Source organism: Pogona vitticeps, chromosome 1 (assembly GCF_051106095.1).
Source record: "Pogona vitticeps strain Pit_001003342236 chromosome 1, PviZW2.1, whole genome shotgun sequence".
Classification (NCBI taxonomy): Eukaryota; Metazoa; Chordata; class Lepidosauria; order Squamata; family Agamidae; genus Pogona; species Pogona vitticeps.
The window spans coordinates 329,190,228-329,206,552 of record NC_135783.1 but is presented as its reverse complement, the minus strand read 5'-3'; the positions used below and the strand labels follow the sequence as shown (position 1 = coordinate 329,206,552).

At 38.6% G+C, this 16,325-nt stretch overlaps 1 protein-coding gene across 16 annotated transcripts in view; it reads left to right on the top strand.

Annotated features, from left to right (window-relative positions):
• Positions 1-16,325, top strand: part of EML5 (EMAP like 5) — a 108,083-nt gene that overhangs the window by 60,636 nt on the left and 31,122 nt on the right. For 11 of the 16 annotated variants that reach the window (XR_013540786.1, XR_013540785.1, XR_013540787.1 and 8 more), the window contains 7 exons: positions 355-507; positions 1,544-1,675; positions 2,252-2,340; positions 2,972-3,148; positions 7,642-7,843; positions 8,762-8,888; positions 10,357-10,371. Coding sequence is in view for 7 of the 16 variants with exons in the window: in XM_072986531.2 (XP_072842632.2) it covers positions 355-507; positions 1,544-1,675; positions 2,252-2,340; positions 2,972-3,148; positions 7,642-7,843; positions 8,762-8,888; positions 10,357-10,371 (895 nt within the window). In the remaining 9 variants the exon portion in view is untranslated. Of the gene's footprint in view, positions 1-354; positions 508-1,543; positions 1,676-2,251; positions 2,341-2,958; positions 3,149-7,641; positions 7,844-8,761; positions 8,889-10,294; positions 10,372-12,538; positions 13,492-16,325 lie in introns of those variants that run through there. The other 5 variants (XR_012082641.2, XR_012082642.2, XM_072986536.2 and 2 more) reach the window with 4 other exon arrangements.

The following is a 16,325-nucleotide window of genomic DNA, read 5'->3' as shown; positions in this document are numbered from 1 at the left end:
CTTGTAACTCCGCTGGCTCGGACATCTGTTGTAGACCTTTGTTTTTTCTCTCTCTGAAGGCTAATTGCCCTCCCTTTGTTCTGTGATCACCCACATCATTCCTTCCTTTGCTCCATGGTCACCTACAACAAGGGGAGTTCTAATTTTTTTTGTTTCTGATATTGCTTATGTGTTCCTCTATATGAATTTTAAAGATTTTAAGTCTAGATGTTTTTCCCACATAGTTTGTTGCAAAGACACCTGGTAGCATAAATTACCCCTTTAGTGTTGCAGTTCGTGAATTTGGTTAAGGTATATCTTTTGCTGTGTTGAATATCTTCCGTTTGAAACCAAATTATGTCTCTATATTTGCAGGGGGGAGATGTTGCTGTTTTTCTCCTGATGGAAAGGCATTGGCAGTAGGTCTCAATGATGGAAGTTTCTTAATAGTGAATTCAGACACTCTGGAAGATCTTGTTTCTTTTCATCATAGGAAGGATGTTATTTCAGAGATACGTTTTGCTCCTGGTAAGTCATCACTTACACATTAGATCCGCCTGAGTTGATTGTTCTTGGGTTGGTAGATACATGTTTCTTAATGCTGCCTGGAGATGCCATGGATTTGGACTTTTTGCATACAAAGCATGTGCTCTACCATTCAGTTGTAGCCGTGCCCAGGGAACACTCTGCTACAAGTTATTTGTTTTAATCATCCAGTGAGCACTCTGCTACAAATTATTTGTTTTAATCATTAATAAAATTAATTTTAGAATATTGAAAAAATAGTATTGGTAGGTAAAAGAAGGAACTTCAGATTTGGGGAAATATTTTGTGTGGTATATTAATAGGATTGTGTAATTTGTTAGTGCAGTCTTGTATACGACATTGTATATGCTTGTTTTGAACAAATTGCCACTGAATTTGATGGGTTTTGTCCTTAGGTTAGCATGTTGTAGTCTGTGTGTATTTTAGAATTGTAGTCTCTCTCTGTGTGGCAGTAGATGCAGTCTGGAATCCTATTAACTAATGTAGACTATTGCAAATCAAGTGGCATAAATTGCAGTGACAAATTGCCACAAGTTAAGAGGAAGACACTTGTATTATGTGACTAGTAATTGATGAAGAATAAAAGTCTTGACTTATTCACTAGCAGCAGTTTGGTGTAATACTTGACACCATTTTGCTTAATATTACCATATGTAAGTAATGTATCTGGATCTGCAGTCCTGACCACATTTCATCTGGTTTTGTTAGTGCAAATCTTTGCATATTTTCTGTACAGAAAGGCATCATTTTGTCGGAATTATGCCTTCTTTCCCCATTTTTCCAAGTAAAACTGAATTAGTGAAATGAAATTAGCAAAGATTTCATGAAGAACTGCTGGATAGCTTAATGGTATAGGCATCTGGCTGTGGAGCCAGAGGTTGAGAGTTCAGTTTCCCAGTGTGCCTCCTTGATGATCCATAGGTTCTCCTTCAGCTCTGATGATTATATTAATAAGCAGTAAATCAGGTTGTTTAACTGTCAAATACTGAAAATCTATCTCCTTACTGTTATGTTTTAGGTGCTGGGAAGTACTTGGCTGTAGCATCATATGACAGTTTTGTAGATATTTACAATGTAATGAGCAGTAAACGAGTTGGAATCTGCAAAGGAGCTTCCAGTTATATAACGCACATGGACTGGGATATAAGAGGTAAGAATTGCAGCTGCCACAAAGCAGAGAAGCTGAAATCCTGTTGCTTGGCATAGCAAATTGGACTACAGTAGATCTATTGAATAAGTGGGGATTTATTGAGTCATCTCTTCTATAAGTTTATTTATTTATTTAGTCTCATTTATAAGCTGCCTTTTTCCACATAAGAGGACACAAGGTGACTTATCAATGTTCAGTTGATGCAAATGATCTAATTGCTGCTAACTTTAGCATAGTAATTTTAAGCACAGGATTTTGGCCTAGAGCTTATAAACTGTTAATTGAATATCAAGAATCTAATAAAAATATAGTTTTTCTGCACTGTTTCCAAAGGAATGGTGACCTTTGGGTAGAGTGGGTGGCATATAAATTAAATTAAATTAAATTAAATTAAATTAAATTAAAATAAATAAATAAATAAATAAATAAATAAATAAATAAATAAATAAATAAATAAATAAATAAATAAATAAATAAATAAATAAAATATCTCCTAAATATCTGTAAGAAATGAAATAATTGATATAATTTAATTTTTAATTAGTGAACTTTTAAAATTGGTAAACATTTTTCCAGGCAAGCTTTTACAACTCAACACTGGTGCTAAGGAACAATTGTTTTTTGAAGCTCCTCGAGGGAAGAAGCAAGTAATTTCTACTTTGGAGGTAAGGAAATAAGATTCAATCACCAGATTGGAAATATCTACATTAGCTTTACACTTTTCCATGATTTTGAAAGTATATTTTCTGGAAAATGTCATTGAAGAAGAAAAGGTGTTATATATTATTTGCTTCATTTCGTAAGTTGGTGTTTTGATCAAATGTTAAGAATGTTCAACCATGACCCCCCCTTTTTTCCCCTCTTTTTTAAAAAATAGCATTTCTTGGTAAGAGCTTACCTCTCTTCTCTCAGTTTTATATGATGCTCCATAATTTTTGGCTGGTTGTTATCTCAAATATTAACAATCTACATATAAGTAATAACAAATTAATTATATATACTGGACATGTAATACCCAGAAATGAAATCATGGGATTTTTCAGGCTATGCAAAGTATGAACAGATTATACTGTATATATATGATCAGTGAGGGAGACAGAAGGAGGGAAGAACATTCCATGGCAAATGTTGGTGGAATTTTGAATTTAGTCTGAGGTGGCAGTTGTCATGGAGAATGTCTTATAATTTCAGTAAGATATGTGAATATTGTGTGCCTCTAAAATTATGATATTTATACTAAAGTAAGATGTATAAACTATGGATAAGCGTCCTGTCTCAAACAGGTTATCTTTGTAGGCAGAAAAGATTTCTTGGGCATCCTGGACAAGTGTTCTAGGCTCCTGCTGTGAAGGAATCTGGCCAATAATTGGCGAAGTCACAGATGTAACTTCCTCGTGCCTCACTAGTGATAGTACAGTGTTGGCAACAGGAGATGATTTTGGATTTGTGAAGCTCTTCCGATACCCTGCCAAAGTAAGTTAATATTTGAGGGTTACACAGTGAGTTGTACAAACATTCAGTGACAAAGTTCGTCCTGCTAATTTGATATTTAGAAACATGATAACTGAGGGTAAATGCAATCTTGTATTGTTAGTCTCAAGAAACTACAGCTATCTACTTTGTATATGCAAGTAAGCTTTACCATGAACAAGGCCAGGCATAGACAATCTCAGCAGGGTCAAGGGCTATTATCAGATTTGCTGGCAAGTCGAGGGCTGCACTCCCACTGTTGTTGTTTAGTCGTTAAGTCATGTCCAACTGTTCGTGACCCCATGGACCAGAGCGCACCAGGCCCTCCTGTCTTCCACTGCCTCCTGGAGTTTGGTCAAATTCATGTTGGCCGCATCAAGGACACTGTCCATCCATCTCATCCTCTGTCATCCCCTTTTTCTCTTACCTTCACACTTTCCCAACATCAGGGTCTTTTCCAGGGAGTCTTTTCTTCTCATGAGATGGCCAGAGTGCTGGAGCCTCAGCTTCAGAATCTGTCCTTCCACTGAGCACTCAGGATTGATTTCTTTTAAAATGGATAGGTTTGTTCTCCTTGCAGTTCAAGGGACTCTCAAGAGTCTCCTCCAGCACCACAATTCAAAAGCATCAATTCTTTGGCGGTCAGCCCTCTTTATGGTCCAGCTCTCACTTCCATACATCACTACTGGAAAAACCATAGCTTTGACTATTCAGACATTTTTGTTGGCAAGGTGATGTCTCTGCTTTTTAAGATGCTGTCTGGGTTTGTCATTGATTTCCTCCCAAGAAGCAGGTGTCTTTTAATTTCGTGACTGCTGTCACCATCTGCAGTGATCATGGAGCCCAAGAAGTTAAATCTTTCACTGCCTCCATATCTCCCCCTTCTTTTTGCCAGGAGGTGATGGGACCAGTGGCCATGATCTTAGTTTTTTTGATGTTGAGCTTCAGACCATTTTTGCGCTCTCCTCTTTCACCCTCATTAAGAAGTTCTAAATTCCTCCTCACTTTCTGCCATCAGTGGTATCATCTGCATATCTGAGGTTATTGATATTTCTTCCGGCAATCTTAATTCCAGTTTGGGATTCATCCAGTCCAGCCTTTATTTATTTATTTATTTATTTATTTATTTATTTATTTATTTATTTATTTATTTATTTATTTATTTATTTATTTATTTATTTATTTTTGGCGTTATATACCGCCCCATAGTGCTACAAGCACTCTCCGGGCGGTTTACAATTTCATTATACAGGCTACACATTGCCCCCCCAGCAAGCTGGGTACTCATTTTACCGACCTCGGAAGGATGGAAGGCTGAGTCAACCTTGAGCCGGCTACCTGGGATTTGAACCCCAGGTTGTGAGCACAGTTTTAGCTGCAGTACAGCGTTTTAACCACTGCGCCACGAGGCTCAGTGCTTTTGCATGATGTATTCTGCATATAAGTTAAATAAGCAGGGAGACAATATGCAGCCTTGTCGTCCTGTTGTGTTGTTGGAAAAGAGTGTTTGTGATGACCAGCTTGTTTTCTTGTCAAAACTCTATTAGCCTTTGAACTCCAAGGCCAAACTTCCTGTTGTTCCTTTTATCTCTTGACTCCCTACTTTAGCATTCTAATCCCCTATAATGAGAAGAACATCTTTCTTTGTTGTCAGTTCTAGAAGGTGTTGGAAGTTTTCATAGAAATGGTCTATTTCAGCCTCTTCAGCATTGGTGGTTGGTGCATATACAGTGGTGCCCCGCATTACGACCCCGCATGATGATGAAATCGCTTGACAATGACTTTTTTGTGATCGCTATAGCGATCTCAAAACGATGGTTCCTATGGGGTTTTTTCGCTTTACGTTGATTAGGTCCCTGCTTCTCGAACCGTTTGTTCGCAAAACAATGATTTTTCCGGCTCCGCAAAATGGCTTCCCTTCGCAAAATGGCTTCCCTCCCTTTGCAAAATGGCTGTTTTCCGGAGAGAAGCTTCGCAAAACAGCGATTCTAAGCAGCTGATCGGCAGTTCTCTATGGGCGATCTACACTGGACGATGAGGTATTTCCCCATTGGAACGCACTAACTGGTTTTCAATGTATTCCAAAGGGTTGTGTTGTGTTTTTTTTTGCATGACGGCAATTTCGCTGTACAGTGATTTTGACAGAACGGATTATCGTCGTCATGCGGGGCATCACTGTACTTGGATTACTGTGATGTTGAAAGGTCTGCTTTTGATTCGTATTGAAATCATTCTATCATTTTTGAGATTGTATCCCATTACAGCTTTTCCCACTCTTTTGCTGACCATGAGGGTTACTCCATTTCTTCAATGGGATTCTTGCCTGCAATAGTAGATATGATAATTGTCTGCAGTGAATTCACACATTCCCATCCATTTTAGTTCATTGACGTGCAGGATGGTCAATGTTTATTCTTGCCATCTCCTGTTTGATCACCTCCAGCTTCCCAAGGTTCATAGAGCTTACATTCCAGGTTCCTATGCAGTATTTTTCTTTGTAGCATCGAACTTTCCTTTCACTTCCAGGCACGTCCACAGCTGAGCGTCCTTTCAGCTTTGGCCCAACCACTTCATTAGCTCTGGAGCTACTTGTACTTTTCCTCCGCTCTTCCTCAGTAACATGTTGGACGCCTTCTGACCCGAGGGGCTCATCTTCCAGCATCATATCTTTTAGCCTTTTGTTTCTGTCCATGGAGTTTTCTTGGCAAAGATACTGGAGTGGCTTGCCAGTTCCTCCTCCAGGTGGATCCACTATGACCTGTCCGTCTTGGGTGTCCCTGCCCATAGCTTCTATGAATGACTCAAGCCCCTTTGCCACAGCAAGGCAGCAATCCATGAAGGGGGCACTCCCAGTGAGGAAGGGCTAAAAAAAAATGTGGTCAGAGAAGCTAATTGATAATTCAGTTTGTAATTGCTATTTTAAAGGTTACTACAATTAATTTTTGTTAATGAAGATGGGTTTGACACAAAATATTCCTAAACACTGCTTCCTTCACCTTTACCATTTATAAGGAGAGCTGCTGTGAGGGTTCAACTTCTGGCTCCTTTCTTTGTTAAAATATGTAACTTTGAAACAGGTGTAACATTTATTGGTGTATTTAACAAATAACCAGCGTCTGCAAACTGAGTCCAATGTTTATCTCGTTCCGACAACAGGTCAGCAAGGGGCTTCCCATCTTCATTCATAAACGGGTTTCCTTCACCCGACATCCAAAGTCCAGGCCAGTCCAAAGATAGGTTTGGGTTTAGCATTGATCCTACCTCACCCTCCAACAGGGGGACAGTGTCATCATTCCGGTGGTCTACCCACAAAGGGTCCCGGGTTGGTGTGACCATCTGCCAGGGTCCTCCTGGTATCTCCTCATCCTCATTTCTCTCACCCTCCATTCGAGCCTTTCTCTTCTTTGTTTTCTCCTTCTCCTCTCTCAACCTCCTTCTCCACTTCCAGGCTTCAGCCTTTCCCCAATATGAGAGTCGTGGTGGTATTTCCTTCCTCCTCCAGTAGTCTGCCTCCTCCTTGGGGACCTTTAGTCTCTCCCACTTTCTGGTGCAGAGGTCCTCCATCCAGATCCATTCCCAGCCTGGGAGAATCCTCCCTCTTCCTTCTATCTGCTGCTCCTGTCTCTATCTCCACCCTCGGCTTCCGCTCTGTTCCTGCCGTTTATCCCCGTTTTTTCTAACTGCCAACTTTCGTATTCCCCTCTCTACTTTTCCCGGGTCTGTCTCCAGCTGCTCCGTTTTCTGAGGGGGAGAGACGGCACTCCTGCAAGAGGTCTCACAGCTGGAGCCAGGCAACATGAAATATTTTCTTCCATTGCTATTTCTCTCCATGTTTCAGTTATGAGCATTCAAATTGGATTCTGTTGCAGTGGATTTCACAACACACTTTCTTCCTAAAGTGATGAAGAAATATCTGGGACTTGTTTTACTTTTCATTGGAAGTCTTTAACCTTTCACCACTCAGTATTTGTGCTTAATTTCTACAGAAGGAGTCCATGTATACATTGTATACACACTTCATCATATCTCTGCATCTGAGCAGTGGTGGGTTAGAAATGTTTGTTTGTTTGTTTGTTTGTTTGTTTATTTGTATCCTACCCATCTAGATCAAAGTCTACTCTGGGTGGCTAAGATAGGGCTTATGAGTAATTTTGATATTGAAGTAGGAGCTCTAATATCTACTGGGGACGTGGAGGTTTCAAAATCTATAACCTCTTGGCTATTATGTTTTGTTGAGTTTCAACTGAGGGTAAGCAAGCACGCCACACAATTTCTGTAAATCTGCATGTTTTTGGCTTTAATTTGACCCCTAGGTTTTTTTCTTTGCGCTCAAAGAATCCTGGGATACCATTCAGTGGTAAATTCATGTCTCTTGATTTGCTTCACAAATAGAGACATTGGTGCCATATAGAGATAATACTATAATATTGTACAGTTATATAGATACTTCATTTATTGAATTTTGAGTCAAACCTTTTTATATATTTTATATTTAGGGAAAATATGGGAAGTTCAAGAGATACGTGGCTCATAGTACACATGTCACTAATGTTCGTTGGACTTATGACGACAGTTTATTAGTCACTGTTGGAGGTGGAGATACATCTTTAATGCTGTGGAGCCATGAGGTGGAGGGTCATCGAGAAAGCAGGCAATGTGACAGTGAAGAATCTGACCTTGATTCTGAGGAAGATGGGGGTAAGTAACCATATTAAGACAAACCCTTTTTAAGGAAGAGCTACTACTTTCCTGTGATATCTGCCATTGTGTTAATGTTTTAAGTGTAACTTTCTTCGTATCACTTTCCATTGATAACTCCCAAGTTCTTCCTGAATTTAATATTGAAAGTACCAATTTAGTGGTTTGAATGTACTTCAAAATCATAAGCCAGCTGCATTTTGGGCAACTTAGTTGTGTAGATTGAATCCAAATATCTGTGAACAAAAGCTCCACTCAGGGAATGTATCTGCTCATTAAATCAGGGAAGTGATTTTTTATGGATTGCCCTTTGTAGCTGCTTATGTCCCCGATGATCTGTTAGAATTAGATGACTATCCAGCTTAATGGGCAGGGGGCAATGTGTGGCCTGCATATTTATTTATTTATTTGTTTGTTTGATTGATTGATTAATTAATTAATTAATTAATTAATTAATTAATTAATTAATTAATTAATTAATTAATTAATTAATTAATTAATTAATTAATATCCCGCCTATCTGAATCACATAGGACCACTCTAGGCGGCTAGAGTGCATAATTAACTTGTAAACCACCCAGAGAGTGCTTTACGTGCTATGGGGCAGTATATATGCAGCATGGTTTGCTTTTTGCTATGGAGAGTTGGAAAAAAAATTTAGAGCAGTCTGGAGGGTGGCACAGGAGTATTTTGGAAAAATGTATTGCGTCACCCTTTCAGAGAAGAGAAACATCTGCCAGATAACAGAGATCAGAAGGATTCTTTCAATTTTTAAAGATCTCCACTGAATTTAACTCACTGTATTACTGTCACTTCTAATATGGAAGAACAACACATACATAAATAAAATAACATGAAAATAATAATTCATCTATTCCTTAATTCCAATCATTCTTGTGGTTATAAATATTTTACTAGGCTATGACAGTGATGTCACAAGAGAAAATGAAATTAATTACACCATCAAAGCCTTATCAACCAACATCAGACCAATGTTTGGAATCAAGCCTCATCTGCAACAAAAGGAGCCTTCCATTGATGAAAGGTAACTTTTGAACTTTGGGAAGAAAAGTGCAGTTTTGTGGTAAAAGAAATATAGAGTGCAAGGCATATATAAAAGAGGCTGACAGTTTGTTTTTATTTTGACATCAAATGGTTCACCTTGATAATGCTTCCATTTCATTTTGCATGGGCCAAGATCTACCTTGATCTAGGTGGTGGCATATATAGCAATGAATAGTGCTCGTACTACTGTGCATTTGCAGTGGGATAAATTTAGACTCTGAACTTAATGATCCTGTGTTAGGAGGAGTGTTCTTTTACAGGCATTGCTTCCCTTTAAAATTTGGCAAACCAACTCATGTTTGGCACTGTGTTTGGCATCCCTCCTGTTCTGTTTAGCAGTACCCTCCTTTTCTGCTGACATCACTGACATGTTTTATCAATACTAATGATTACAACTGTCATCTATTGTGGGGATGGAGTGCCTGGAATAATAGAAGTTATACATGCAGCCAGGCTGATTAGTGCTGAGTTGATGGCACCAATATTCTGTTTTATCATGTATGTGAAACCCTAGGGGCACATTTCCTGAACTGTGCATGTGGAACAGAATGTTGAATGGTACAAATTATGGCAAGATTGGAAACACATAAAGGATGGAGCTTTGAGAAGGTCTTATAAGCTGAAACATGGACATAGACCAAATAACTGTAGAACAGGATGCAGTTTTGATCATAGGCAAAGATTTATACAAAGAAAGGTGGAGCTGATGGTGCTGTTGTTATGATCAGAAGCAATTATGTGTTTGTTTTTAACATGTTTATTTGAAGATAGAATTTTATAACCTACAGAAATATTTTACTTTATATATTCTCAGATTATTTTAGAAGTGTTTGCATGGGGTACCTGAGTTCTTATGTTTCATTTTATATGCATAATTCCAGAACATAAAATATGTTAATTATGAGCAACTTGTCATTTCACATTTTAAACTGTGGTTTAAATATCTAAACATAAAATATGTAAGTTTTCTCGGTGTATCTGAAGGGTGTACATATGAAAAATTTGAACACATTAACCTGAAATAATCAAGAACTGAGAAGGCTGTGCTTCCAAGTAGTTCATAAGTACACACATCAATGTTTACACATAAATGCCCTTCAGACTTCATGCATGTATTTGCATGCTGGTGCTATTTAATCTAAGCATCAGTATAAACTGAGAAGCAAATCTGATATAAATCCTTCTCAAAATGAAAGACATAGCTTGTATTTGTTAATAATGGTTTAAGTTTTCATCCTGGCAATATCTCCATGAATCTTATTGATTTAGTTTTGAACAGCAATGTGTTAAAATGTTCTGATAGTCAAATAAATCATAATTGGATAGAATCATAATTAAAGTAAAACATTTTATCCATTGAATTAATTTTAATTTTCTTTACCCTAGACTTATGATACACAATTTTCATATTTTAATATTCCTGCTTAATTTTTATGCTTTTCATGAAGGCAAGGAGTTGTGAGGTGAGTACACATGACTATATATTACTCATTATAAAGTGTATCTCAGTGTGGATCTCATTGCAAAACATTTAACTTAGGGAAATTACAAGAAGTGCATCATAGAGCTAAGAAGAGAAATCTCTGGTTTGCAAACTAGACATCATTCATAAAGATCCTCTCAGGTCCACAAACTCTCTTTGTTGAAAGAGGGGTTTGCCTACTAATGCAGTATGACTTCTTGCGGAGTGGAGTGACCAGGAAGCCAGTCCACCTTACAAAGCCGAAACTGTTTCTCACATGTATTCTAAGGTAAACTGTAGTGATAGACATGTTCTTTCCCTTGTTATAAAGATCCTGGAGAATTATCCCAGTCAGGTCCCTTTGAGTGTAAAATTGGCAGGCTGTTTTAAATCTCAACATTAGAACCAATAGAACTTGAAGGAGGACCGGGGAAGAAGCATATATGTAATGACTTAGGAATGCTTGTAAATGTTTGATTACATGTATGTACCTTTAATTCTAAAAGAAGCATGCATAGGAATGCACTTGAGGTGAGGCAGATTTAATGCCTTGCTTACTATGCACTGAATGCACTGATTTGGATTCAAGGTTGGTTGACCATAAGTGAAACATATTTTCAGTTTTCCGAATCATTGTCTTTATTTTAGATGTGGCTTGTTTTATTCTGTGTTGACTTTAGATAGGGGTTGTTATATTTTGAACTGCTACAAACGTTGGCCTGATTTGCATTTAAAGTTCGAAACATTCCAAAACACCAGGCAGAACTTCTCTTCGTTGATTTTAAAAATTGTGGATCAGATATATTGATCTAAAAGATAATATGGTTGGCTGACTTTGCCAGTAAAGTTTGGTATTTTGAACAGGCCTTGGATTCGATGCTCAATTATCACTTAAAGCTTATGTGATTTGTATGTTATTGTATCATTAGCAAACCGTCAAGAGTTCTCTGGCTAATATACATATATTCTGTTCTCTGGCTAATATACATAATATATGTACAAACATCAAAATTAACCAAAACTTTGTAGATGTTTAATGTATTTAAGTTCAGGATTAGATTGTCCTTTAGGGATTGTTTGAAGGGAATTTATAAAATAGTATGAATGCAAAATAGACTGGGGTCATCGAGATTCCATGTGAAGCCTTGTATCTGGACGGTATCCCAACAGGGATATGAAAAAACTTCATCCTTGCTAGTTGAGGAGCAAATCCTGAAGTATTTGTCAAACTAGTTGCAGCCTAAAGTTGCTTACACAGGAATAACTAAATGGTGTCCCTCTTGAAATGGAAATGGACAATATTTAGTTTCTTCACCAAAGTACTGTATCTATGACAATGATGGAAAATGTACCTAAGTAGTAGAGAAACAAACAGAATAGTGCAGCTAACTAATTTTAAAGCTTGGTCTTTGGTAGGCTTTAGATGGGCAAAAGTATTTTCTTATTTATGAAGCACACAACCAATATTTCTTTTCACCCCTCCCAGCTGTTTACAACTATTTCTATACCCATGAGCAAAAATTCACCACATATAACTGTTTCCAAATCTGGGTTTTTAAAAAAAAGCTGAGTAGTACAGTAGGACACCTTCCCCCCCCCATATCTGATGGGGATTGGTGATTTCCATGGATAGGGAAAACCATGGATAATAGTGAACAACACAGCAAATTATTTTCACATGCATTACCATAACTGGCCACTAGAGCAAGGGTCTCCATGCTATGGCCCATGGGCCACATGCAATCCACCTTGCCGTATTATCTGGCCTGTTCCCTTCAGCCCGGGTGGCGGGCACATGTGCGTGGGGCAGGCAGGGTGGTGCGTTCATGCAGGTATCCATGCGTGTGGACAGGGAGTATTTGTGGGGGGGGGAGGCATGCGGGCGGGTGTGGGCATGCAGGCATGCATATGGCCATGTGTACACATGGGTGCATGAATGTTCCTGTTCTTTTAGCCCTCAAAAATGTTTCAAATATCCAGTGTGGCCCTCACGGTCAGACGTTTGGAGACCCCTGGTCTAGAACATGCCAGAGACTATGCTGTGTATTCTGTACTAACAAATATTCATAGCATGGTTTATGGCTCCTTCTAGGGGCCCATTCCAGGAATACATGTGATAATGGGCATTTCTTGGATGTTTTTTCTTTTAATATTTTTAATATTTTCAGATGGAGGATAAGTGAATCAGTGCATACTCATCCCGTGGATAAGGAGGTCCTACTGTATGTGTAGTTTCACATATTAAACTTAGATTGGAGCATTATTGTGATTTCAGGAATAAAATGGAGTTTGCTTCTACTGCTTTACTGCTAAACTTATTTACTTGGAAATAAGTGTCTTTTTTGTTTGAAAGTTTTATATAATGTCATTATGACAAGTGGCCTACTGTTCACTGCCCCAGTCACGTTCCTCTTTGTGAGTGGTCTCCAGAGATCTTAGAGCACTGGGGCTCTGAACTTGATGTCTGAGGCTCAGAGTTACAGCTGCAGGACTTCTGAGATGTGGTTTTAGATTGTGATTTTTTTCTTCATATGTATTTGCACATGTGCAAGCAACGTGTGTGTGCGTGCACAGACACGTACACACACAAGCACATGTTACAGGAAGCTAGTTTAATGGCAATATCAGAACACAGGTAGGGCATATACAATTTCCTACATACATTACTGTAATTAGTCACTGACTATCAAATAATCTTTCCAGACTATTCCACTTTCATAATCCGCAAGATACAGTAAATAGGTTTCTGAAGTTACGACCCCTGCTATAATGTAATGAATCATTTTGAGGATGCTGGAGTTTGTGTTGTTATTCTGTAGTCCATGTGCTGGGCAGGCTGCTTTAGTGTTGCTGAGTGAGGTGATGCTAAACTCCTCCTAGTGACCACAATCCGGATCACTGCTTTCAAGCCACCATTAACCGCACACAAGGAGTGACAGCTGGCACGTCTTTATCTAGACACAATATGTGGACCACTTACAGTTGTCACATATGATACTGTTGTGGTAGATATTAGTATCTTTACCAAAAAATATGTTCTGAGAAGGAAAAAAAGGAAAAACCTATCAATTTCTCTGCACTTTGATAGTGCTATTGGAGATCAGCGCATATATATATAAAATACCTTTACTGCTATAAAACATTTTAGTTTTTCTGATCTTTAAATATTTATTTAAAACATTTATTTCAGTGGGTCAGTATTTCGTCAAACTGGAATAAATAATCACTTTCTTTTTCCTATCTGCTGCTGAAAAGAGGTTCCAGGTAATGCTTTTATTTTGCTACTGCCTATTCCATATTTCACCACCATCCTCATTGCCACACAAAACTGTCTGTCCCATTGCTGTTGCTAATAAATGTATCCCAGATTCAACCAATGCTCACCATACTACTTTCCAATAAATGTGAACACTTCCCTCTCTTGAGAATTTCATGGATTTTTGAAAAAAATATAATTTTAAAAATGCTGACTGCCCCTATGAAGTTCAGTGTCCTAAGGACACCTGTCACATGATGGAATTTTATGGATATTTCTTCTGTGGCACTAATTAATTGTGAGAGAAGCGTTTAGTCCAAGATAAAAATAATAACAATGACAAAGTTTTGCTTGCTGGTGGCTTTGTTACATGCTTAATAATGCCTCTGTGTTAAGGTATTTATATATTTAGTAATATCTCTTTCCAGTAGGAATGGATGGTGGCAATTTAATTCCCTTGTATGGTGGGTAGCCCCATTTTCCCAGACAGGCTCCAATTAGGACACAAAGTCTTGGTTAATCTTTCATCACATAGGGCTTTCTGTTAGATTTTCCCCTCTTTCTTTTTATTTTCATTCTTTTCTTGCCCTCATCCAATACATCAGAAAAAAAAAGTTTTGTAATTTGGTTGCCCTCATCCTTTTTAGCTTTGGCTGGAGGTTCTATTGCAGGAGAAAGAATAAATATTGGAGAGCAGTGTATAGGTAGTTGTTGTCCTGGCTGCTTCATTCCTTTCCTGTTCTTTCAGCCCTTCACTGTTGCACAGTAATCGGGTTGCATTTATGACCTTGTGTAGCAGTGCACTGGGAGAGTGTATCTCCCAGTCCCTATTTTTTTAGCAGTTCCCTTTAGCAGCCTTCTGTGGATGAATTGAGGTGCTGTGGCAGGCATCTACATTCTTGTTGTATCTTTTTCTCAGGGTGCCACTAGAAGAAGCTAAAGCAGTCAATCTTGCCAGTGGAAGAAAAGTCATTGGGTGCTGCATTTTCTTGTCCTTGGGCTTCTTGTCCTTTGGGCAAAGAGCAACATAACATTCCTTCTGCCCCCTCACCTTTGCCTTTTCTTCAGGGTCAGGTAAACAGGATGAAGAGAGCTCAAAACAAGTTTTTCGCCACACATGCAATTGCATCTACCTCTTTGAGAGAGGTGAACCACCTCTTTAACAGCTACCCAGGTACAGTGCAGACACAGGGAGATATATTAGCAGCTGATATTTCAGAGTTTCCTAACACTGTAATAACTAGCAAGGAACTGTTAGATATCTGTTAGTGCTGGGAATTTAGGCATGTCTATGCTGTCCTTTCCTGATTCTCAAGCGAAATGCCAGTCCTCAAATTCTGTCCATGGGTAAGGAGATTCTGTAACAGGAGATACAGACGGTACAGAGTGTTGGACATATAAGAGGATAAAAACTCTCATTACAACAAATCCTATTCACTTTTATCATAAGGGAAAGAAGTATAAGAAGTATAGCCACTCCATGGGCTGCTCTAGGCTGTAGCATCACAAAAGGTAGCTGAGATCTCATAGCCTATTTTGTTGCCTCATGCGGCAGTGCCATTTGTTAGATTCTAGCTGCTACAGGAAGAGACCCCATGGAAAGCAGCTGTATTCCACTTGAGCCAGTTTAGCAAATAGGGGCTTCCAGTTGAGAAGGAGCTCTTGCCTTTGTGACTAGAAACAGGATATCAAGGAAACTGAAGTCATCTTGATTTCACTGTCAATGTCATGACCCCACCAGTCCTCAGAGTATGAAGCTGAAGAGGACCTCCATGATCACCTTCATATTCACTAGAAGCCCTGTTTTACTAGAATGTCATCCAACATGAGCCAGATGGAAAATGGGGATTTGATGGTGTGCCATTCACCCTCCAGTCTCTTGCTTGACCGTCAAGCCTCAGAGCACATGAAGGCAAACACTCCCCTCTTTTGTACTGCTGCCACCAGGTGATCTTAAAATCACCCTTGATTCAGGAAGATTCAGGTCCACACTTCAAGGTCTTTTAAATATAACTTTTGTTTATTGATCACAGTTATTGATAGTGATTCATGGATGTCTTCTTTAAATCAATTTATTTTTAACAACAATCTTCTATCTAATAATACACTGCTAACTCTAATCACACCTCAGAATTCCCCAAACTCGACAATCTATCCCCTTCTCTCACACTCCACTCTTACTTACTCTGTTACTCTTACTGACTGACTCTGACTCTTTGATTCCACCTCTTATAGCATCTCTCCTTGGCTCCGCCTCTCAGCAACATGAATATGCATAAACCATTAATAATAATAATAATAATAATAATAATAATTTATTGTCATTGTAAGTATATACACATACAACAAAATTCACAGACACCCAGAGACCAGACACATGCATACACATAAAATTCCCCAAACACTCCCCACCCATTAAAAGTCCCCCACTAAAAATACAAACATCTACACCTCAGGCCAAGTAACACAGTCCAACTAATTATTCACTGCTGGTGGTCTTTCAGCTCATTATTAATTGCAATTATAGCTCTGGGATAAAAACTATTGAGAAAACGTGTGATCCGAGTCTTAATTGTTCTATATCTTCTGCCAGATGGTAACAGTTCAAAAAAGTTATAAGCAGGATGGGAAGAGTCTCTCAGGATGCTATGTGATTTCCTTAGACAGCGGGATGTGAAGATGTCATCCAGGGTTGGTAG